We start from the raw sequence: 26,063 nt of genomic DNA on the forward strand, positions 1-26,063 counted from the left end.
ACTGGAAAGTAATTTCAAATAATAAAATATCAATATTTACATTTTAATTACCCCTACTGAGAGCCGCTCTGTCATTTTCACTATTGCCGACGCAGCAAGGGGTAGTGGAATGACATTGCGGCTCTGACTGCAATGACTATTTTGTTTCCATTAAAGAATGACAAGTGTTTTAGAGGCAGTGACACCCAGTGTGTGAACAAGAATGACAGCAGATCAGAAAATTCCTATTAAGGGAATAAATGACTCAACAAGAGAATTTACTTTAAGCAGCCGGCTCCTCCTTGAAACACATAATCCTTTCTAAATTTCCTGCAGGAAGTTTATGATTAGAGGTGCCTTGGAGAGACCTTAGCTTCTCATAAAATATTTAGAATGATAGGACCTTACATGATGACTGGTCAATTTAAAAACAGTAACATGCAATGCTAGGAGTTACACTGAGAGTTTGCATGAATCAAAATAGTTTTGAGGGAGACAGGAAGACAGTGAAAAGGAGATTCCTTCCTCTAAAGACCTGAAAGCCTTGGTACATGGAGATCACCACTGTTATTTTTGCTGTCTTCACCACTTTTACTGCCATTGGCACAGTGAAAACTCCACATCCCACCTGGGTCACAATTTGCTGGTGTTCAGAATTGTACCCAGAATTGTACCCAGAATTGTACCTGTTGTAATTACCATTACAACAGGTAATGCGCACACACAGAGTTCAGGACTCTTGTTTCTCCCTGCCTATTCTCAGCACACATATAAACACTTCTTCTTTCAGTATGTACATCAGAAATCTGTGAGACACCTTTGCAGCACCTTAGGAATCTAATTACTTCTGATCTGGTCTGAGGTCAATCTCATGGAAAATATTATATTACATCTGACATGCTGCATTTACAAGATGAAAAGGAAAGAAGAAAAATATCAAAACAGTAAAGAAAAAAAAATCTTCCTTAGGGATGTCTGTCAAACTGCAGAGATCTTCAAAGAATTTCAATGGCCTCAGACATGAGAAAGTGGGTAAGAGTAAATCCTTGGTCAGTACACCCAATACACAGCTAAGTGACCCTCCTCCTGAGTCACGGCATGCATTTATTTAATAATGTGCAGAGCTCAACTTCTATAAATGTGACAAATGGCTAGAACAGAATGGGGGGGAAAAAGGCATGAAGATTTTTACAGAACAAAAAAAGGAACAACTTTATGGCAGTGACTATTGCAGGAATTTTAGATCCAGCTTTGACATTAAGAATTAGCAGTCAAGTACAAAAAATTTTACTCTGACATTAGCTGCTTAACTAGTTATCTTCTTTCTCTTGTCTCTTTTCTTCACTTCTTTTTCTTCCTCCCCAGCCCCCCCCCACTTTTTTTTTAAGTACCCAGGAAGTATTTCTTAAGCATCCCTAATGCTTTTAGGACAAGACACTTCCCCATTTCTCAGCCACTAGCACCTTTTAATTTCTGAAAGAGCCACGGTTGAAAATCTTAATTAATTGTTCCATACTGCTTCAGGATCATTATGCAATGTAATAAAGGCCGTGTAATTATGAAATTTTACAGCCATTACCAAGGCTGATGGCTCGTATTTCATCCTCAGCTGGACCCAATGGCTTTTAGCCACTCAGCTCCCCTTTGATGAACTACAGACAGATCTATCAGGCCCAAACAATATCCAGGCAAGGCGGCTATAATAGCTACCTACAGATGAAGCCATAGATAAACTATAAATCTACACACAAATGCAGGCACATTGCCTCAGGATGACAGAGGGGAGAGGATGAGACACTTGGGAAAGCTGGCGGCTTGCAGAAAGGCAACCTTCTCTCTCTGTCTCTCTTATTCAGTTTGGAATTTGTTTGGTTTCTTAAAGATGCAAAACCCCTTAACACTTCCCCCACAAAATTACGTATTTTTTAAGAACTGTGAATTTTTATATGGATGTCAAGGGGTCACTTGATCCATCTATTAAATTTGACAAAGGGGACTTATGTGGACAAATCAAGTTATTCTCAAAAGAAGAATCCCAGCCAACAAGTTTGCAAATCATATTTTTAAAAGTGAATCCAGGTCACTTGTTTCTGAGACTGAAAAAAGCAACCATCCCTGATTTCTAAATGCATTATCATGAGCAGATGCACAGAGGTGAAGTTAGATGATAGGCTTTCACTGGAGGCAGCACCAGAGATGCAATTTCATGCAACATTGTCCGACATTATTTTATTTTCAGTCTGAAAATGAAAATACTTCTAAAATTCAGAGCAAGTTAAAGAAACAAGGGGATTATATATGCTTTTGGTACCTGCAACACCAGAATGCAGTTTATGTCCTAGTTATGGAGGTGACCTCCATCAATGCCCTCTTTAATTTAAGACAGGAGGCCTTCTGAGTATGCAGTGTTAGTCCCGCCAGAGTGAGACAAGGCTGACTAAATGATCTCTAGGTGAGAAAAAGAAATGGAGGGCTGCAGCTCCTGACCAATTCTGAAAGAGTCCAGGGAGGAGTGTGAAAACATCAGCTTGGAAACTGCATCTATTAGTACCCATTCCAGTAGCTCACGGTCAGTTGTGAAGCTGATGCCATGCTCGTGGCTGAGGCTAAAAGCACTTCAGAAGGCAAGAAAAGTTAAAAGAAAAATATCATCTGTACCCTCTCATTTTAAATAGACTAACAGAATGGCTTGGCCCTTTCTAAAGAAAACATGACAGATTTAGAGGAGGTTCAAAGAAAGTAAAGCAGTACCTAAGAAAACTCTTATGAAAAGAGACTCAGAAAGCAGGAATTGTCTTCCTCAAAACAGTGATGTACAAGAGAATGGAGTAGAAGTGTACATAAATTAATGATATAAAAAGTAGTTCTAAAGCTTATATTCTGTCTGTCTCAAAACACAGACCAAGCACCACTACAGTAAAATGCAGGAAATTCTAAATGGAAGCAAAGGGAAATTCATTCACAGAGTACCTGGACTGGAGAACTTCTTGCCAAAGGATGTCACAGAAGCCAAGAACTCAGAGAGGGAGCTGATGCTTACATGGACAGCCAGAATAGCTCCAGGTATTAATACTCCAAATCCAAATTAGGAGGACAAGGATATTTTTCCTCCTTATTTCATCTAATTTCTAAGCATAAGGAATTCAGAATAGTTTTCCTGAGGCTTCTGCCTACTATGGGGTTCATGTCCCCTCCCCTGAGACTGATCACTGCTGAAGGCAGCAGAGTGTGTGTCCATGACCTATAGCATTCAGTTCACAGTTTCCTAAAAACTGAAGCCTCAGAATTTGGGCTGCCTTTCTTTGAGGTGTTTCGAACCTGCTCCTAAGAAGTGAAGCTCAGAACAGAAGAGATGTGCCCCAGGGTAAGAATTTCAAAATCACAGCAACTGAGCTCTCACTGCACTGCTACTGTGGAAAGAAGAAAATAATGGATAAGGAAGATCCATGGTGTTATCATAGCCACAAAAGCAGGCAGGTGCATGCATTAGTGTGTGTTTGCATAAGCCTGTGTATGCACGCATTTGTACTGAGCAAACCCAGGGTATTCAGAAAGCTACCGAAATGAATAAAGATCACCTGCTCATTAACTTGTATTCTTTGCTTATTAAATATGTCCTTTCTTCTAATATAAAAAACTGTCTTTGCTGAAGGACAAAATAATAATGTCATCACCCAGGTCAGATCAAAGAAGTATTTTCTGAAAAGGGGAACAGAGTCACAAAGGGACACTGGTCAACAAAGCCGCACCTGAACAGGCAAGGGAATGCATGATTCAGGTTCCTCTGGCATAATGCTGAGGATGCTTGATATATGGTCTTTAAGGACAAGTACCTGCTTTTAACATGCTTTACTGAAACTGCATGTCTGGTGAGTATTCACTGTACATGGTGTGAACTGATCTGCCCTGCAGTGCACGTGGAAGCATCATAAACATTCTTAATGGGGAAAATAACCCAGCATTTACATACTAGACTACACAACCACCAGCCCATAATTCCTGGACAGGACTTTAAATTGCTGTCTAATACTTTTAAAATTTACCAGAATTTGGTGAAGACCTCTGTTTAAAAATGCACTAGGAAAACTGAGAAGAATGGATGTAGACAAAGAAACTGCAGATCTTTTACCGTCTCTGCTTTCCATCAGGTGGACTCATTTAGCCAAATTAGCATCAACCTCACAGATAAACTCTGTGGCTTTACCTTTTTTATCCTCTCCATCATCCATATCAGTAGAGTAAAAAGCAGCTACAAATACACACAGCAGGACAATTTTTAAGATCAAGAACTTCAAGTAGGAAGTAAATACAAAAATGTTATTTCTATTTCTATCTGAGGCAGTAATACAGTTTGCTACACTGAGCTAATAAATATAATGATGATAATGTGAGAAAATGCAAAAATGCCACCTTACAATTTTTTATTTTACAAATGAAATGCATTAAGTTTTAACCTCTATGGTAAATGTCTAGTCTGTTAGACAATGCCTATCAATATTCTGTAATTTAAGATTACTGTAAGATTTTAGTAAAGTATAGCAAGGAATTTTGAGCATGTCAGAAAGTTAATTTGCAGTTTAGTTGCAAACTACCTTGAAACAGAACTAGCTGAGGCATAGTTAGAGTTTATTTTTGCCAAATACAAATTACTGCAAAGGAAAAGGTAATCAGCTTTATGTGTTTTGGGAAAGACTTTCTTTTCAGTATTGGGTTTAAAACATTTTTCTTCTTCAAGTGATTTTTAGGTTTTTTTAATGAACAGCTGCATATATGTTATGTATGAGTAGGAATTGTTTTTAGGAAACTGCTTTAGAGAACACATGAACAAGAGGTTTTGCAAAGTCTCAAAAAAGCCCTGACTGCAGTAAGGCCACATTCAGACACAGAAAAAGGACAGACACATTAGGACAGATCACAAAAGGAAGGGATATAGGGATATAATTGCATGTTTCCTCTTTGAATATTCACCAAATGGGGCACAAATCGTAGCTGCTATAATGCATGCCATGCTCTACACTGATTTTCTACACTTGGTATTCCCTAGCTGAATTGTTTCTGAAGTCTATGGTGATTTTTTTTCCACAGCAAATCAGCAGTTTTTCAAGAGGTCTCTGTGCAGCCCAGGAGTATGACATTTACTAATGTGTTGAGATTGAGGGATTCTCCTTTGTAGAAGCCAACACTAATAAGAAAGATATGGTTCAGTGTCCTGGGTATTCTTCCCAGTTTTATTAATTAGATGGAAAGCTTCTCCCTCTGGAATACTGCAAGGTATTTATTAACACTTCAGCCCACAAACTAGAGTAAATTTACAGTAGTGGAGGTAATTGTTACATACACCGGCTCTTGTTATCAACTTGGCAGGGATAAGCAAAAAAACCCCAGAGGTTTAGATTACGATCTTTTTCATGATATTTTAATTGTGCTTCTTAATCTGCTAAATTAAAAACTATAGTACAATCTTATTCAGATCACTGGCAAAAAAGATCATATCAATTTGCAACAAAATGTATGAACGCTCCTATCTCTTTTAATTATACAAAGAATTTAACAATCACATTCAATATGGCCACAGAGTGACTGAGATATAAACTGTTTCTTTTGCAGTTGTGCCATCTCATCCCTCAGCTCCTTTACATTTTATTTCATGTCTCCCATCTCTTAAGGCCCAGACTGCCTTCCCCAGATGATCTTAAGTATCACCACCTTCCTTCTCTCCGCTCATGACCAGCATGGTGACATGCTCCAGCACCCGTGTCTGAGCACAGCGATGACTGATGATGACCAGGCCAGCACTCCAGAGTATCTCAGCTGCTCTTGTGCTTCACAGAGAAGTGTTAGGTATGCCCAGAGATACCTCATGTGACCACGTTTCCCTCTCTGCTGCTTTCAGCCTTCCTCCTTTTCCTTGCATTCTTCGGCTATCAGACCCTCTTACTCCTTCTGGGCACCAATATGTGAATTTATAGTGCCACCAGCAATGCCCTCTCCTTAATTGGTCCACACTAATTTACCTACACCTTTTGTTTTTACTGTGCAGCTCTCAGTGCTCTCAAAAGCTTAAGAGTTGGGTTTAATTTTGCAATCCTTACCCTATTTCTACATTCTTGCACCCACCAAGTGTTCTGATGGGCCCAAATACCTCAAACTGGCTCTACTATCAGGTATTTGGACACATTCATCAGTAATTTTAGAGATTACACAGAAAGCACAGCTGTGTTTTGTGAGGATGCACCATTTGAGAGGTCTAAATCAAAATTTTCACATGCCAACACTGCTGGATCATCTCTTGTTTCTTTGGCTTTCTCCTCGACCCAGACATCTGCTTTCAAATGTCTGCTGATGTTCTTTATGGTCACCAGACATTTACTGTAGCTTCCCTCATGGATGTCAAGTGCCCTATCAGTGATCTGAGAAGGAAAGGGGTGAGAATTCTCTCATCTATTCTGTCAAAACCCCACTTATCTATCCTGACTGCACAGGGCACAAGTCATTTATACCTGGCACTTGCCAAATACACCCCTGTCAAAGAGCTAACTAACTCACTAACATCAGCACTTTTCAGGACTGTATCATAGGTGATGTCAGAAGCATAGATGTAGCATGAGGTACATTTATACAGGAAAAATATGAGGAAGAATTTGGGCTCCTAAATCTTCCACTGTCTCTGTAATTCTGCTGGAGTCACAAAGTTCTTCTCTTTCTCACAATCTTTCTGTGCAAACTACAGATATAATACATATAAATAAATTAACAGGGCTGTGACGCTGTTTCATTCATTTAATGTCTGAAAATAACAAATATTTTAACCAAAAAAGGTCTACAAAGTATATTCAACATTTCTATAAAATATGTGAAATATGTGAAATATATGAAGAGATAAACTGGCTAAAATATTTAGAAAATTATGAAGCTCAACTTCAACACTTCTTCTTCATGCTCTTTTGGTCTATTGCTCACTGTTGGCTAACAGGTAAAATATGAGAAAACATGAAGCCCCTTTTCTAAGTAGTTTAGCCAGTTTATCCCTTTACCCCCTTCATATACTTTTCAGAAATGATGAATATACTTTGTAGAACTTTTCTTGGCTAAAACTGAGCGATACAAGAGAGTTTGAAATGGCTCCTACAAAGGTGACCACTCCTCCCCATGCATTTCTGTGGATGCAGGACTATGCCCACAAAATGAATGTGTCTGGCATTGCATTAGGAAGAACATGAAGTAAAACTAGGACCTTGACCATGTAGTGCTGACTTTACAGCACTGAGTGAGAGGGTCAAGTGCACCAGTGTTGTAAAACTGTAAACAGACATTGATATTATACTGTTTGTATGAAAATGCATAAAATACATTTAATTAACTCTGGGCTGTGATACAAACTGACAATTCTCAACAGAAATTGCAAAGCTAAGCCTGACACCTTTTGAGACATTTTGCTCAGTAAGATATATATTTAGGCCAGATTTCGATACATTGTATGTATTTCTTTTAATACATGAAAAATGCATATTATTTACCCAATTGCCTGGAATGTCTATTGAAGAAATACATATTTATTTTTAAAAGCAATCCATATATTATTTACTCAGTGGATGAGAATGACTTCAAAAACCCGTTCTGGTCCATCAAATAAATACATATTTATAAATGGTTTTTAAATGCATATTATTTACCCAATGGACTGTAATGGCTCTGTTAGTGCCATTACATGTAAATATGTAATTAGCCACATAATAAAAAATCCCTACAAAATTTCTCTGAAAAGTGTTATATTTCCATGTGTCAATGTACAATACCTTTTCTATTGTTATTATTTTCTTTAAACAGCAAAGGTGATTACCCTATGCTAATGACTAAGGCCTTGCCATATTTCAAACCCCCTAGACTAGCTCTGCAATTATACAAAAGGTAAACTTGAAATCCACATTTCTTCCTTTTTAAATTAGTGTTTTGGAATCCTCACCTTGCAGTTGGTGCACCTGGCCTGGGTCTTTCTGCCAGCCCCACGGATGCTGAGCAGACTCTGCATAACTGAGCACTCCTGTCAGTAGGAGTTTGTTCTGTTCTCACACAAGCTCCTCCACACTGTCAGCCAATGCACCTGCACCAGTGCTGGGCCATCCAATCTTGTACAATGCCAAACTTTACTTATTTATTTCTCCTCACGTGGGTTATTTTCTGCAAAGCACTAAATATCCTCAAAAATCCCTTTTTCTTGTGAGAGTGAGGCCAGGATATGGGACATGCAACTCCAGGACCACAATGTATTTTATTACACAGTCCTGTATAAGTTTCTATTCAAAAGGATGTAGCACCTACCCCAAATATTTGGGAATTAATATTAAGAACAAGACCTGCCACGCCTACAAAAAACAGGAGTGATTGTTTTTCAAACAGGAGTGAATAGTATAATTTTTAGCAGTGCATGTGTGTGGAATAAGTGTCACACATTAAGATGTAAATTTTATTCTCTGAGCTGAACACCAGGTGATTAATTCTGATAGCACAGTGATCAATTGGTACAGGTGCTGCACCTGAGTAATGTTTGTTTCTGTACACACTGGTAGCAAAGGTGCAGCACTAACACAGGTGTCACTTGTGTAGTTGTGCAACATCTCTGATTTCCTGAAAACACTCACACTGGTAGTCAGGCTGAACTGTAGAACTGTAGTTCTGCCAGTTTTTTCAATTAGACCCATTACTGATTTGATGAAAAAGCAAATTAAACATACCATGGTAGTATGTAAAATGGTTAGACAGAACATAAGGTTCTGGTGCTGAGCTTCTTAGGCACATTGCCTCTGTGTGCAGCTTTTCCTCACCAGTCTCTGGAGACTACAAAAATGAGAGACTTGCAAGACAATTTGGCAGCACCAGTCTAGAAACTTAGGTACAGAACATGCAGGAACACATTCATGTAAAATGCCAGGAAGCTCAAACTTTGCTGAGACCAGAGCTACAATTACTTAGTTGCTTCATTTAGATCTGGAATAAACCTCTTGTATTCATAAAGCTGCTAGAGACTGACACCAGTTTGAGGATAAAAGTCTATATATACAGGTAACATCTTTCTTTTCAAAATAACAAGACCTTTTTGTTAATTGATGGTACTTTTAAGTTGAAATCTCTGGCATGCGGAATCAACACTGTTTGCAGCTTACAACTATTTCTTTGCTATTTTCTCTCATTAGAAAATGTGAGTTTTGATACCAACAATAAGTAACACACAGTGTCTATCCAGGACTTACATGTTCACATTTTTACAACCACTCTCCCCACCCCTTTGCTCAACAGGATGGGGAACCCAAAGCAAGTAGGTGTGCTCACTAGAAAGCCTCTTCACTAATTTCCATTTAATTCATTTACCAAATCAAATCAAACTGCTACTGTGCAAACTATCTTCTCACAGAGAGGACTAGAGGATCTCTCCAGAAATCACTCCAAAGCACCTGAAGTTCAGCTTCCCAAAGCAAGCTAGCTGAAACAAACACAACTAACAGGATGCTGCAGCAGCAGGTCCACCCAGGGCACACAGCTCATGCCAAGAAGTTTCTTAAGGTCAAGCACAGTAAGCCCACTGTCTGGCTTTGGTGTGCTGGAGACCTACATTAAGTCAGCACAAGCCTACAAAATCCTCTTTTCTTATTTCCGCACAGCCGCTTGTGTCGGAGCAGGGAGACAGTATTTTGCACTCTCTCTCTCTCTCATGTCACTCATCACTGTAAGAAGGACCAATGATATCATCTCCAACAGGCCCAAATTCCTGTTGAAATTAGCAGTCTCCCTGCAGGTATGCAATTTTAGGGCCTGTACTCTACAATAATAAATCAGTCAAAAATATCCAGGTAAAAGCTGTGCTGCTTAAGATGAGGCTTTGGTTTATTTTGCCACTCCTGCTGCCAGGGTGTAATCTTATGCCTCCTTCTTTCTTGAAAAGCATGTAAATTGTTGTACACAAATAGAGTCATTAATGGAAAGCAAGACATCACAAATCAGACAACAAATGTATCAATTAATGCCTGGGATGCACATGAGGCAATCAATTTTCCCAAATCCCAAATCAATTAAAAAAAAAAAGGGATAAAGAAAAACAATTTGAATTTTCACTCCTCTAAAAGATGGGGATGAGAAGAGAGAGGGAGGGAAGCTGGTGTGCCAATCCTTCTCCCTGTCTGTCTTTGATTGTTTTGTAATTACTCAACATGAGGTAACTTGAAAAAATTGTGAGAAGTTACTCTGAGGAAATACTGAAATTTCAGATTAAAACATTTAAAAACAAAGGAAGAGAAAGAGAGAGAAAGAATGCAGCAGGTATTAGGGAACTTCTGGCCTTCAGTTCTACACATGCACAAGGTGCCCGCAAGTAAGAAAAGTGCAATGTTTCTCTTCCTGTGTCTTTCTGTGCACTGATGGGAGTGATGTCCTACAGCATTTCAAGCCATTTATTGAAGTTTGGTGGTGGTACTGGGAATGTTGTTAAGGAGAGTAAAAAAAGCAATGTCCATTTGAAGCTTGTCTGTGAACTTTGCATGAACCGCCAGGAATAATGTAGTGTGATGACAAGCCAGTTATACCTTCCACTAAATTTGCTGTCTGGAATGAACTGAAATAGTGTTTGGTTTGTGTAATTACGTCCATCTATCTTTATATTCCAGCGGCATATCGCAAATTGAAAATACTAAAAATTGACTGTTGGTTCTGATATTTAATGATTGCCAAAGACAAGACGATGATTTATTGGTTACTTACCGATGTGACACATTTGCATCTTATTAGACGGAGATTACTATTCCTTAAAATGCGGACGAGGCCTGATCATGTCTGATGGATTGATTTGATTTGCAAATGTAATCAAACTAATAAGAGGGAAAAAATGAGCAATAATGCCTTGTTTTTCAACTGGCAATCACTCCCCTGCCAACAACGCTGATATCCCTGACTAAGCAGCCTTCACAGTCTTCCTGTCTCCTCAAATAAACAAAGGGATGCAAAGAGCTTGATAAGAGGATAACGAGCCAAGTATGGATGTAACATGGAGCCTGTACCTCAGCACTGCACAAATGTGTCAATGGGAGTACCAGGAGAGGACCCATGGTGCCTTCAGTTCTTAAAAAGCAGCAAGCAAAAACCCAAACAGCAAAACTCTATTGCAAAAAACCTCACTACTAAATGAAAGGGGAAAAAAACCTGCATTAAAAACAAAAAAGTGGTTCTAATTCAGGGAACCCCAGGAGAACAGTCATCACAAGCACAAAATTTACAGAATAAATACCTGGAATTCCTCAACCTGATAGGAAGCTAATTGGAGAATGTATTTTGGACAACATGATTCAAGCAACTGGACTCACTGACTGTGGCCACAGCATCAGAGAACCTATTTCCAGGGGTATGCTGGATGCTGTCTTAAAATTTTTCCAAATACTAAATGCAGAGTTTCTGTCACAGCAAACATTCTATCATTTTGGCCAGATGCAGATGTTCCTGTAAGCACTGAAATATGGTTCTAGATAAGAGCAGACTCATATTCAGCTTGAAGTAAAAGACCCTAATTCTCCACAGTAGGATTCTCTTTCTCGTTAATAATAATAAAAAGAAGTATTAAAAGAAAAAAAAAGCTTTGTGCAAGGAATTGCACAAAGTCCCCCACCATTTACACAAAAGTGGTAATTCAAGCAGAAGGCAAATAATAAAGCTCTGAGGTCCATACAGGTTACAGATTGTGACCTGCATATTTAGGGATTGATCCAAAGCAGTGAAATCAAGGCAAGTCTTTCTATTGGCCTAAATGGATTTTCATATAAAGCTTTACTAAAGAAGGAGGTTCAAGCGTGAATGTTGACAGCTGAGGAAGTGATCTTACATATATTTGAGAACATAGAGAACATTGCACAATGGAAGTGCCTGTGTAAATAATGTGATTGTACTACTTAAATATTTTCCAGACTGATTGCTAATTTGCTTCACTAAGGGATATTCGATAATGTAAAAAAAAACTTGCTTTAGGGATCAGCCATTATGAAGTGTCAGGTTAAAAACAAAGTTGAATATATAGCCCCAATTACCATGCTCAAAGACCTCAAAATATTTTCATAATTTAAAGTTTTATAGCTCATGTAATTTATACTTATTTTAACAGTGGAAAAGCATCCTGGTCAAATTCCAATTAAATAATTACATTTTGCCTACCTAAAATTCTCACTGCATTTTTAATTGGATAGGACACACTTCACTGCTTCTCCTAAATAGTTTAATATTGCCATTCAGTATATAAATAGCTAGCACTTTCTACCACGGAGACAGTACACTTGTCCGTGCAGCCATCAATGGCAAATGGGAGTTCATCTGTGTTGGCTGCAGCACTGGAACTCAGAGAGCCATGGCAGCCCGTGCTCCCATCACCCTGTTGCAAGCTGGTTTTAGCTCTAGTTTTTCTCCCTCCTAGCAGGTTCTCTGAAAGATTTTATGATTGTCACTGATGCTGGCTGATTATGATGCTGCTGGTTAGGAACATGCAAATGTTCCTTGTCAACAGCCTGCTTTCTTCACTTTATCTCCTGAAATGCCCACCTAAGCCTCTTGTCAGACACTGCCCTCTGTAGGTTTATGGTACAGAGGAAGCAGGAATGACCCCGCACAGCAGTGCCCAGCTTGTCCCCAGTCCCACCTGCACTGCCTGTCTGGGACACCCTGCTTCCCTGTGGTCTCTTGATTACAGAGCCCATGGTGTGCTCCATGGATGAGGATTACAGAACACAGAAAATTACTCATCACCACTGATGTGCAAGGCACAATCCTGCAAACTCCAAATCTGGGTTGAAGATAGTCAGCAAAGCATTCAGCACAATTCATTGATGGGGTCCAGAAAACATTCGAAACAAAGAAACTTCTCAAAATTTACTCCTATAATCTCACTGAATGAAGATAATCTGGAATTCACAATACATTTTGCATGTTATATCTGTAGCTGAAGATTCACTGACATTAAGCTACCTGCTCCTGAATCCACTCAACAGTTAACTTTATCTCTGGGAAACTTCAAAGCAGTAAAGTGAAGGACGGATCACAGAGCAGAATGGCTTTCTACAAGAGACTGATATGGGGAAGGACTCTTAAATTCTTCCCACTGCAAGCAGAGTTAATTAATGGGAGACACAAGGGTCACAGAAAGTTTTATATGTTACCAGATATAGCTTGAATCGTACCAAGTTTGGAGCCTAATGCCTGTTCAGCAGGGCAGGCATGATGCTAAAGCATAGCCAGAAGAAATCTCTGGCTAAAAATACACCCTGCAGCCTGCCAGTGTCATGATAGATTTACGCCAGAAGTGCAACTTCTTTGAACAAATGTATGAGCAGCAGTCATTATCTGCTAAACTGTTCCCCCTTAATCTCTCCAACAGCTGGATGCACGAGAACTGCAGATTTGCCCCCGCCTCTTCTCCACCCTCACCACAACTCTTTGCTCCAGTGTTCTCATGCATGACATGTCAGGACTTGCTGAGAGAGCTGACTCGACTCTGCAAGCACCACTTCCACTGAACTTGGAGATTCTGCAAGTGTAGCTGTGTCTCATTTCAGTATTTGATTTCACCTCAGCTGTTAATGCAGCTGATTGAAACTGATGGTGCACAACATGGCAGATGAAAACATACTGGGGAGAAGGGTCAAATGCTGGGAAATTTCCACTTGTCTATAATATGTGCATCAAGAGTTTAGTGTGGAAAATACCTTGGCCAGACCAATATATTCTCAGAGAACTTTCCAGAACATGTTTTCAAATGAAAGGAAGGTTGTGTGTTTTCTTGCATGAAGAATCACCAAAATATTTTAATACTGCCTGCTGTGCACTGAACACCAAGTCAAAAGTTACAGTCAAGTAACTGCTCCATCTAAGTAATTAAATAAGGGGGCATCCAGTACCTCCACTCTTTGGACTCTGTGCTTCTTGGGATTCTTTCTGCACACACAAACACACCTATATATTTATATGTGGGTGCATAAATTGAGCACTGCACAACAAAAAAAGCTTACTACAAGGAAGACATGAGTTCATAAAGCCCTTGTATGATCCAGCTGCTGCAGAAGGTGATTACTGCAGACTCATTTTTTAAAAACTGCTGATTCTTGTATCAGGCTGGACTGAGCCCTGCCATTACAACCCAGGTGCTCCCCTGTTATCCTTACACTATATATAACCAGACCCAGGTCACCATGTGCCCTGCCAGAAACGTGCTGACTGGCTAAGGGGGTGTTGCAATTCAGGTAATTAATCCTATTCTAATGTAGGTTAAGCAGGTGTGAAGCTGAACTTATCCAGAGAGAAAGTAGAGGCATTCTTAGAATTACAGTATTTAACAGGTCTCAGCTGACTTTAGGGAACTAGACCATCCTGTGTCTCTGACCCAGTCATACAGGTGGAGACCTGTCTGCTCTAAATCCAATCTAAGCAACTGGCTCTTTCCCCCCTCCCTCCTCCCATCCTGGATTTACAGTGTCAACATGTAGCCCTGCGAAGGTGCTCTTTTCTTCCCCACCCAGAACAAGGTAAATGTATTTTTGTTTGAGGCTTAGTTAGATGACTAAGTCAAATATTTAGTTTAAAACAGCCTAAATAGTTACCATAAGAGGGCTATGTTGCTCTAAGTTTACTTCTGCATTCTCAGTGTCTGCTATGATCCTTTCAGAGGACAATTGAAATGACATACAAAAGTGATCATCTTATCTCCAACAAAGCCTTCAGGAATTTTAAAACTGAAAAAAACACCATTTAAACAGTGAATCTGGTTGAAAAAAATCTTAATTTTTCTAGAGGAGAGGAGCCCTGTAAATACAGAAGTGATACTTAGTGAACATGAATGACAGGCTCAGTTCTGCTGCATTTGCCTCTTCTGCAAATTCCTCACTTAAGGAATAATGCCAAGATTTGTTCCAACTTTCTTCCTGTGTTTCTGAGCAAGGCATCTTCCTGCCTTGCAGCCATGCAGTACTTGTAAGAAGCTGGCCACCCCACCCTTGAGGTATGAACTGTACAGTTTGGGGAAGTTTGGGAAAGGACACCCCTCAAAGACTATTTCAGAAGCTTCAGCTCTTTCATATACTGTACTCTTAACCAGTGGTCTTTTAATGAAGTTAAGCTAAATTATGGGTGGTGGCAATGGAATAGTCACATGCTTGAAAATCTAATGTGCCCAGCTATCATGGGTATGGGCACTGGGCACTCTGGGTGTGTTCCACTTGCAAAAGGCCATTATTATTGAAGCCTCACATCCAGCTTGCTTCCAAAAAAAAAAAAAAAAAAAAAAAAGGAAGAGGGGAGATTACAGTAAAATTAAAAAGGTTAAGATACGTTTAGACCTCTTACCCTCTGGTAATAAGATTAATTCCTTGTTGGCTTAGAAGAAGGAAAACTGCTACTGAGTCATCTGCAATTTACACAGACCTAATCTAGTAAGCCCGTTTGTCACACAAGACGTGGGTACAAAGGTGAGCATTGTTGTCCCCTGAGTGGAAATTCTTGCTTAAACCTTGATTCTGCACAGCGCTGCAGAGTCCTGAGGTGCTGAGTACACACAGGGGACAAAGGAAACTCTCAGCTCCCACTGGTACACTGACTACTGATGGGGATTTATCCCTTCAGGGCCAGATCCTTGAACAACAGAGGCTGGCACAGCACACTTGACTTGTACACCCATGACAACTGATCCCACCGAAGGCTCCTGCTCTGTCCCTACAGATTAACTGAGCAAACTACCAGCTGGATTGCTTTGTAATTTTTGCTGCAGAATTTGATCACGGAACAAGCCCAAAACATTTCCTGCAGTTTTCGTTTGCATATTTGTATATACCTCCCTCAAAAACATCCAGATCTGCTCATGGAACAGAATAATAATTTTTCTCCTTCTTTCCCACTCTTCTTTATTCCATTTAGCAGTTCAGTCAAACACTTGCAAAAATACGAAAGGGGGCATTTTCAGCCTCCTGGTACTTCAGTCATGCAACATCTGTGAGCATACAACATCTCTAACTCAGTCTACAAGACACCCAGGGTAATACAACACTCCTGATTTTGCTGGAAGAATAATAGCAAATGGCTGCTATATCATTTTGTATTTTGCATTTAAGAATCAGAAACTAGCCATTTTTGTTTATAGAAAGAAAATGAAAAGCACTGGCATTCATTACTGTTGATTTGCTCTCTTTTTATTAATCATTTCTTATTTTTAAAGGGCCACAGGAGTGAACAACATAATGCAATGGTAGGAAGATATTTACCAATTTAGCACCTCATTATAAAACTACTCAGAAACCTCTTTGTCTCTCGTTTAACATAATAATTATTAGTGGCAACAAAAGTGGGTCCCACACTTGCACCATGATTAGCAAGTGATGAATTTGGGTTGAATATATTGCATTTTGCTAAGTAAACCTTACTATACCCCAAACCCTCAGTCTAAAAAACCATCTAATTTTAAGAAAATAATTTATACTCCTGTTTAAATGCATGTTTCCAAATTAACCAGTGATATTCTATAGAAAACGGCCTCTTTTATGCTTGAAGTCTCCAGCTGCCACACAATTTATATCTCTTTCCTCCCCTCTTTGTTTTTCAGCCATTTTCCCTGAATGTCAAAGTCAATTTAGTGCATTTCACTTTGCTGAATAAATCAGAGGCGAAATCCTTGCTAAAAGTGAAAATTTGATTTGCTAAAAGGAGCTTAGGGCAACTATTAATCAATATATCCAGAGTGTCAAAGCTAAGGCCATGATAGACATGCATTCATTTGGAGATTGGTTGAGGCAGATAAAGGGGGACACTGGGAAAAAAAAAAAGTGCAACAGCCAGACAGTGTAGTGTGAATGTTGGGGGCATGGGTGGAGGGAGAGGACTGATTTAAAAAAAAAAAAAAAAAAAAAAAAAAAAAAAAAAAAAAAAGGCAACAAAACAAGAAAAAGGAGACAGTCACTCAGAAGGAAAATGCAAGTACTTGTAAAGGAATAAAAGGTGAACTTAATAGAGACACAAAGTCACTAATTAATTCTGATCTTGAGAGAAGAGCATTTTAAATAAGGGATTTTTTTCCCTAAAACCCCCCACAATGTTAAAAGATAATAATTAAAATTAAGCCAAGTTCTTTTGTTATGTCATTTTTTGACTTTATTATGCTTTTGGTGATGATTACTCTTAAATAAGCTTTTCCAAGAATAGGTACAGATTTTGAAGTCATAACTAGCAAGAGTTTCAAGTGCCTTTTTAAGTTTTACTGCACATTTATGTTATATTTAGGTATAATTTGCAGGTGATGAGATGTTTATATGTTTGAGATTATTTTTCCCCCCTCAGCTAATTTAATGCAAGTAAAAAATGCCAGAAGTGACTAACCTGGAAACTAAAGTGCTTTTTTTACCCCAGGATATCTATGTCTGGCATTATTAGAAACCTTCTCACCTCTCCAGTGCTGTCTCTCTCAGTTCTGAACTGGAACTAGCAGACACACTTAGTGTGTGCATCTCTAGTTGCACACAAAGCCTGCTACTCTTTTGTACTGAAATCTGCTGAAATTTTGTCACCGACATCTGCAACAGATTCATCAAGAATAGCCCAACACTGTATCTCAGCTGGGTATGTTGAAAATTTTTAAAAACCTGAACAGATCCTTTGGTTACTCCCTTTTGCCACAATACAGACCCTTGTTTGTTTTGAAAATACTGGGAGACTTGTGGACGTGTTTATTCATGCATCATCCCTTCCTCTTCCTCCCTACCTTGCAAGATCACTTAACCCTTCTCTGTGATACTGTTTTCAAAATATGAAAAACTAAAAACTGCCACCATTCCCAGCACTTCAAATACCAGGATGGATGAACTGCTGGTATTTTAGGCACGCTGCTGTCCTATTCTGCTTAGAGAAACCCAAATCAACATGGTGATCTAAACCCTGGCAGTGCTGGGTGGTCCATCCACACTAATGCTCAAAAATAAAACTGGCAGCCAATTGCTGATTTCCCATTTTGCACAATTCAGTGCCAGAGGTCAAGGAAGTCATTCGTTTTTTTGAGAAACCTCTTGGCTGAAATCTCTACCCTCAAGGCCCAGGGAATGGCCTGCCTTAGATCACATGTCACAGTTGTGAGTTCAAGAACATTTCCCTCGCAGGAAGAGCAGGCCTGCTTTCTGTACTTAAAGCATGTTTGTAGAAGGAGTTAAAAGAAGGGCAGATACCAGGCTTTTGATAAAGTGTCCCAGTTAGCACTTTGAGAAAGGGCAGGATGTCCTGATTCCCCGGGAGGCTCAAGTTATTATTCCTGCCAACCTCTTAGCACCTCACAACTCATCCTCCATGGCATGTCACATGAACAGTGAGCACCACATTTACATGCCCAGCTGCTGTGGAAGGACAGGCACCCTGTGATGGGGTGCTCTCAGAAGCTGCAGGGCTGTGTCTGAAATGGCCCTAAATCCAGCCAGCACCACAAGGGACTAGGGAAGGCTGAAAAAACAAATTTTACAGCAGCAGGCAGCACGGCACAGACATAAAGCACAGGCAAGGTCCCCCTCGCAGAGCTGAGATTCTCTATGGGCTGCCCCAACAACAATCCACACAAGTGACTGTGGTCAGCTTTTACCTACATGGGGTGGTATTTCTGAAACACATGGTGAGAAAAGGGCATTTTAGAAACAACAACTCTGCAGCAAATCGTGTTCTTGTTCAATATTATAATGTCAAACTACACCCCTGAGAGCTGCTTTGGAAAGGAAAGCTTCAATATTGTCCTCCACAAAGAGTATGCTGGAACAAAAAAGTTTCATAAAGCATTAACACTAAAATATTCAAAGTATCCTTGTATTTGTTACATCAAAATCATGCCTTTTTTTTTTTTTAATACTAGCACCAGTGGCAGTATCTATCAATTTCTAACTATTCCCTTCCTTGAACACTGTTCCTGCTAACAAAACAGGGACAACAGCTGAAGACAAGCAGGCTTATTTTACTAAATAATGTAACTAGTTATTTTTGATGTATTAGTCTGATTTACTGTTTCCAAACAAATTTTTCATCTTAAGTGCAAAAAGTTGATTTCTATGGTCTGGTTGATGTTTTTTCAAGCATGCAAATTTTGTAGAGAACATTTTTTTCTTTAGCTTCCTGTTATGCACATTTTTAAGAGCTTAATGTTTGCTGCCTCCACTTAATATGAAAAAATGTTGCACATTTTGGTGAATGTCAATGAGAGAGTTACAAAAATCCAGCCAAAACTGTGCTGGTACTGTGAGTAGGTATCAGCAGAAAACTATCCTATACAGCAAAAGCTTAATTAATATAATGCAACCAATGAAATGGAAACTCCCCAAAACACAATGTGAAGGGTAGGAAAGTCAACCACCAGAAAATATTGAATTAAGAAAGGTTTCCTTGTTTAAAAGATAGCTTTTATCAAAAAGATAGATGTTTAAAATAAAATTTTAACAATAGATAAAAAATAAAATAAAATAAAATAAAATAAAATAAAATAAAATAAAATAAAATAAAATAAAATAAAATAAAATAAAATAAAATAAAATAAAATAAAATAAAATAAAATGAAATGTCTTGCCGAGGCTTCCTAATATATTTACAATTTATTTGGGTCAGTTGATAAGAGTTTTGTCTCATCAGGCAGGAGATGAAGCAGCATCAGCCTCCCTCCCTAAGCATCTTCAGTATTTTACTAACAAAGTTACAGTACATCAGAATATTTTAATCTGACACAAAGAACAACAATAGATCTGACTGCTGGCCTGATAATCTTCTTATCACACCCTGTGAAACCTAGCTCTAATATTTGACTGAGCCTCCATTACTCGGCAACACATTCTAAAAAGGCCAACAATGGAGAGAGAATGAAGTGGAGTGTGGAAGTACCTCCATATCTACATAAAAGAGATTAGAGGCGACAGCGTTCCATTTTACAGCTCAATCATATTGTGTTAGCATGCGCTTATCCGAGCGCGGATGAAATTGAAAGAGAAATAAAAAAGAGTCAGGCAGATAGGAACCATAAAAGCGAGGCATGAGCAATTTCCAAGGATATAAAAGGATGCTAATGGCGGGGCCCTGTCATTCTTAAAAAGGGCTATTAGGGCACCATCATCTGTTCTTGTGCCCTTACGCCTCTCTAACTAAAGTCAAGCATTTCCTAATGCCATTGTGATCTTTTTCTTCTTCAGATAAGACATGGTCATGTTTCATAACAACACACTTTCCATTTATTTGATTTATAAATGCAAGGAGACTAATTCTATTTACTGATAAAGGCTTTCCATATATATTTTTCTTTCAATATTTCCTTTTGTATATGGTATAGACTTTTTGTTCAATAAAAGCAACTATTGAAATATTTCCAATACAACAAAAATACTAATGATTTTATGAAAGGACTTGAACTTTGTATAACTTGAAAACATTTTTTAGTCGGTGACTGAAATGGGAAACGGTTGGCCAGGGCAGAATGAATATTGCATTGTTACATTTTTGTAGATAATCCTATTAAAAGGCTTTTTTTCAGAAGAGCAAAAACATTGCTTTGGTTTCCTCCATGAAGACAAATTTTACATTGCAATGGTTTAGAGTTGAGATCTTTATTAGTTATTAAGCACCTGATATATAAGGGCCTTTAATTACACTGAACCTTAAGAAATCACTATAGTAAAGAAAGATTTGCTGATTGCTGCTTTGCTGTGCTAGGCACAAATTCACTACTGGTGTAATTAATCGACTCTACAAGATTTACACCAAGGGTTTACTAAGTCTGCCAAGCCACAGTGAACTTTTATGCAATTTGCACCCCTTTCCTAATTCATCCTTTTCCCCTTCCTGTTATGCTTCTGCCTACAGTAACATTTGTTAGTTCTGCAAACAGGCAGCACCAATGCAGGCTCTTCCAGACACTGTTGTGTGCCAGGCATCAGCTGAGCACACTCAGTCCAAGTTCATCAGTCCAACATTCAAAACCAAGCTACAAAAGCTCAATGTATTTGTCCTCTAGCATGTCCAGCCCTTTTGCATTTTGATTTTTGTGATCAAATGCCAGAAAACAAGCACAGATTTTATCATTGTCCTCTCTTACCTGAAGGCTTATAAAAAGATTGTCTTTATTGCCTGGGTTTTTTTTAAACTCTCATTTGTAAATGAAAACAGGTAAGTGCACTTACCTAGGGTGGCTTAACCACTGTAGGTGTGGTTTGAGATTACTTTGCAGTAAAATGCTGTTTTGTGGCATGTAAATTCCTCAAGTCGCTCAGATTTTAAATTTTCAGGGCCAGTTTATGGCATCCACACTCTTCCAAAGCCTTCATTTTAAAGGCTGCTCAGTCTCATCCCTCTGCTCTTCCCATCACTTCAGCCAAATCCAAGCTACACAGCATATTCACAAATCAGACTGACAAAAGTTCCCCTGCAACTGCTATGGAGCATGACTGACTTCTTTGAGAGCTACTCTATTTTGGTTAAGGTGATCTAGGTATCTTCCAAAGATGAAACTCAAACTCACCTGCTTAACTCATTCTGACTTAATTTGGGGTGCTTTATTAGCAACCAGTGTAAGACAAAGTAGCTCCTATAATATAGAGTGATGTTTAAATTAGTTTACAATTTGCTTGGGCTCATCTAGAACTGCTCTGAACAAAGCCATTCAGAAATGTCAGCTGTGTTCCTAACCACTGTAACAAATTGTTGCCTGAACGCTGCACACCTAATGACTTCAAATTAGCTGCACTGCGATATTGCCTGACAGTTCGTTACGACTGTTAGCAACATAGCCGGCGTATCATGACCAATAAATTGGTTTCAGTGTGGGCTGGGAAAGGGACTTCCATCAATTTGATTAAAGAAATTACTGTAGCATTCAAAGCATAAAGACAAACTAGTTTAAGGCGACAGAAATAAGTTAACTGTACCAGAAAAACACTGCTTGTGATACAAGAGCTTGTTTATACACCGTTTGTGGCACAGAGAATGACTAAATTTCAACTGACTATTTTAGAGTCTGTAGGCTGTTGTCTTTCCTCTGAAGTTAAAAAAAAATCACTTCATAAAGGTACAAACTATTATTATTCTTTGATTGTGTTTGTACATATATTGTGTTTATATTTATCCAAGATGACCCAGAAGAACTGATAAGAACAAGGGAAAAAGAAACAAACAGCAAGAATATTTCTTTGCAATTTCTTTTGAAACTACAAATAAAATATTTTTAACTCTGATAAACAAACAACTGACTGGATTATTTATTCTACTATTAAGTTGTCCCAAAATCACATCTAAAATGAGAATGACTTATTACTCTGAGGAATGAAAGGTTATCCACTCTCATGCTTAATAAGGCTCCACTATCAAAATTAGAAAACTAATGAGCTGATGAAAACACACCAACATGCTCACTCATCTGCTGGACAAGAAAAATACCTTAAGAAACAAGAGAAAAAGCTGACCTTTTTTTGTGTGACTTTTGTGAAAGGTGATAGACTGAGAACCCTGGAGACTTCTGTAAGTTTGTCTGCTAGCTCACAGAGCAAGAACAAACACCTCAGCACTGGGCAGGGGCAAAAATACACCTGAAATGTTATCTGAAGGAACTGCTAATCTTCTGAGAAACTGCTTTTGATGACCCCCATTTTTCTTGCTAATAAGACTGCCAGTCAGCTTGTATTGTATCAGTGCATTTATGTGATGCAGACTGCAGTCCATTCCATGCAGACCAAGGAAATACTAAGTTGCAAGGGGAGATTTTTTTGGGATAATTCAGTTCTTTGTACTGAATTGCTGGTACAGTTCAGTTCTCACACTAGATTAGTCAATGAAAAGAACAATTCCTCTGTGCCTTGCCAAAACATAACTGAATTTTTTCACCTCCTGTGGTCAGTAGTGCTGCATTTACCTAACAGAGGAGCCAGACTTATACTCAAATACTGCTGAATCAGATGACTACAGAGGAGAGGACTTGTATAATCCTTGATGCCAGGCTAATGCTCTGGATAGCAAGGGGAGTTTATCTGAATAATAGCAATACATGAAAAAAAAATTCTTTAAGCAGTATGTGAAACTTATTAACATAGTAACACAGCAACAACACTACTACTTCCAAGGTAAAATACATGACCATCTAAACTGTGTTCTGTGGGAATATTCCGGAGCCTTAGGAAAACTTTATGCGTTGTAGGGAGAGAAAAAAGCAATATATTTTACCAATACAGAATAAACCACACGATTATTGCAATAAACACTGTATGTACCTGGAATATGCTTAGCCCATCCAATGATCACCACCAGTTCTCTGTCTGCCAGGTCACAAAGAGTGGTAAGTGCTTTGATGTCACTGTCTGGAACAGTGGGGTCAGGCATAGCATAGATCTTCTCTGGTTCAGCCACCAGCAAATGGGAGACAATCTTGTTATCTGTAAAAATGGTCCAGAACATTACAAGATCACCAGCAGCATCATTCTACACTTCAAACAGATGGCTCAGATTTCAAAGTGCACAAAAATTTGTCTTAAGACACTGAACTTAATTACACCTTATTGTAACTTCACGACCTCCTACAAGGGGTTACTGCACAAACAAATCTGATCCATTAACAGTGTTTATCAAGCCAGACATGTATGTTCTTAAATAATAAATTCAATAGAACATAGAAATACATGATCCCTGTTTATAACAGGAGTACAAACTTTATAGAAAAAGATTAATGCATTACAGGACATTTTGTACTATTCAAATAGAAATGCTTTGCATTCATTTTTTTACCTGCAACTCACCCCATCCCTTAAAGGCAGGGGTATTTTTGAGTGAGTAAATACCACATGCAATTAAGTCAATCACTGAAACCTGTAACTTCTGTCAGTGACCTGAACTACCATTCTTTACCTACAAATCCAGACCAATCATCTCCTTCTCATTTCTAAACAGGAAAAAACCACTAAAATCAAAAAGAAAAAAGAGTGTAAAACTAAGCAAAGTATGAAAGTATGCAAACCCTACCTCAGAAAACTGGTTTTGTGCATGGAATGACACTTTATCATAGTCACACATTGATTATTTTTATCTATATAGCATTTTTATTCACATGTTAAATATTTACTTTTTTATTCAGTTGACTTGTGATATCTATTTGGAATAATCAATTAAGTTATATGGAAAATGCAGAGAAGAAAAAAAGAGAAGAGCCCACAAGATTTACAATACAGTGTTGCCATTCTAGAAGTAGGATAAACTTAATATGAGCACTATATCCATGTGAAGGCACAATGGAAGTATTTTATCTCTATACAGAGGCCTGATTTATTACTATGAGAAGGCAGAACTGAAAAATGGCAAAAGGACTAATTCATTAAGCCTCCTAATACAGGGTACATTACTATACTTCCCAATATATTTACATTTTACTTTTCCTGGTAGGTACATCTTTTGACCTGAAATGCACCATCAGAATTTAAAGCCCAAATGACACCCTTTAGTGATTTTACATGAATCTGTTCCCTTCAGAGAGATAAAACATTATAAGGCTTGATATAAATGGGATTCCGCTGTGAGAAGACACCAAGTATTTTCTGAGTGCAGAGAATGCTGCCAGAATCAGTATAATTCAGTATAATTTTCCCCATTTGCATGCACATCACAGGACAGACCACACTGTTCTCCTGCAATGGAAGCTGACTGGGATGTGACTTGCCCAGCAGTGTTGTCAAAGCTGACCTAGAACATAGGCTAGGCAGATTTAAAGAATGAAGTAGGCATTTATTAGAAGGCCTCAATGGATACATCTTGAGCAGCAAAAGAGCCCAGCCAGGGCTACACCCAAGATGGACCCAAAATGGTTGACCTGCCCTGAGGTCTCACACTTTTGTAAGTTCTGGTCCATTAGCATATTGGAGTTAATTGTCCAATTATAGCTTTAGGGTACGAAGGCCCATCCTTGTTTTCCTTGTTTTTCTCTCTTCAGTCCACATTGTTTATGCTCTTGGGCCTGAAATTTAGATCAGTTATCTTTGGTCCCAAGCTAGAAAAGGAATTGTTTTGTCTACCTAGTCTGTGAAGAGAGCTCACTATCCCTTAATATGAAGCTCAGAACTACACACTAAAGCAGTAAAGAATCTGAAAAACATAAAAGCTAAAACCCAAGGCATTAGTGTCAGAAAGGATCCCTACTAGTCCATGACATTTTTCCATAAAATGCTCACTTGATTCAGATTTCTGATACTTTACTGCTCTTTAGTGACACAGACTCCTTGACTCTGATCTACTGTCTCTACAATTCTTGCCTTATTCCAAATTTGTGTGTCAGAAGTTGTGATATATGTTAGTCCTTCATATAATAAGTGCAAGAGCCAACTGGAAACCATCACATCAAGCTTGTTTTATTACAAGGGGACATATTCATGCTTTATATGAACTGTAGGAACTATGCCAACTGATGGAATTTTTGATCTCAACAGTTGACTGATTATCAAACTGATTAATGAGGAATTCTATTCTTATTTACAAATGACAGATGGTAGTTTAAACTTATATTGGCAAACAGCCTTTGCAGGTTTTTTTTTAATTTTTAAACAGTCTCTTTATAACCTGTTCAATTTCACATGGAAAACATGTAAGTGAGAAAAGACACATTACTTCTTTCCAAATTCCAGTATTTTTAATGGGTTAGGAAAATAGGATAAATTAATTAAGAGTTACTTAACATCCGAACATATGCAGCTGAGGACTTCTACTTTTTGGTTTTTTAAACCACGAGAAATGAATGAAGAAGCACTCTCATCCCCAAGTTCTGGGGTTTTTTCCTCTGCAACAGAAGAAATGGCCAAAGAAGAACTTTTATTCACCTATGAGGCTTCTCACCAATGGCATTCCATAGATGATTTAGGAATATTGACTATTTTGACTCAGGATTTGCAATATCTCAAATCCTTTTTATTTCTGCAGTCAGTGAAATCTATGGCCAGGCCGTTAAATTGTATGGTGAAGCTGGAAAATACAAGAGAGATCAGAAGTAGGTGCAGAAAAGATCCTCCAAACACCTGCTCTTTCCTTACAGGGGGAAAAAGCTACATGTA

At 38.5% G+C, this 26,063-nt stretch overlaps 1 protein-coding gene across 32 annotated transcripts in view; it reads right to left on the reverse strand.

Moving 5' to 3' along the window:
- The window catches only part of ESRRG (estrogen related receptor gamma), a 390,326-nt gene that overhangs the window by 24,530 nt on the left and 339,733 nt on the right, over positions 1 to 26,063 (reverse strand). For all 32 annotated transcript variants that reach the window (XM_063152197.1, XM_063152186.1, XM_063152210.1 and 29 more), the window contains one exon: positions 23,247 to 23,408. In XM_063152197.1, the coding sequence (XP_063008267.1) occupies positions 23,247 to 23,408 (162 nt within the window). The remainder of the gene's footprint in view (positions 1 to 23,246; positions 23,409 to 26,063) is intronic.

This window comes from Melospiza melodia, chromosome 3 (assembly GCF_035770615.1).
Source record: "Melospiza melodia melodia isolate bMelMel2 chromosome 3, bMelMel2.pri, whole genome shotgun sequence".
Classification (NCBI taxonomy): domain Eukaryota; kingdom Metazoa; phylum Chordata; class Aves; order Passeriformes; family Passerellidae; genus Melospiza; species Melospiza melodia.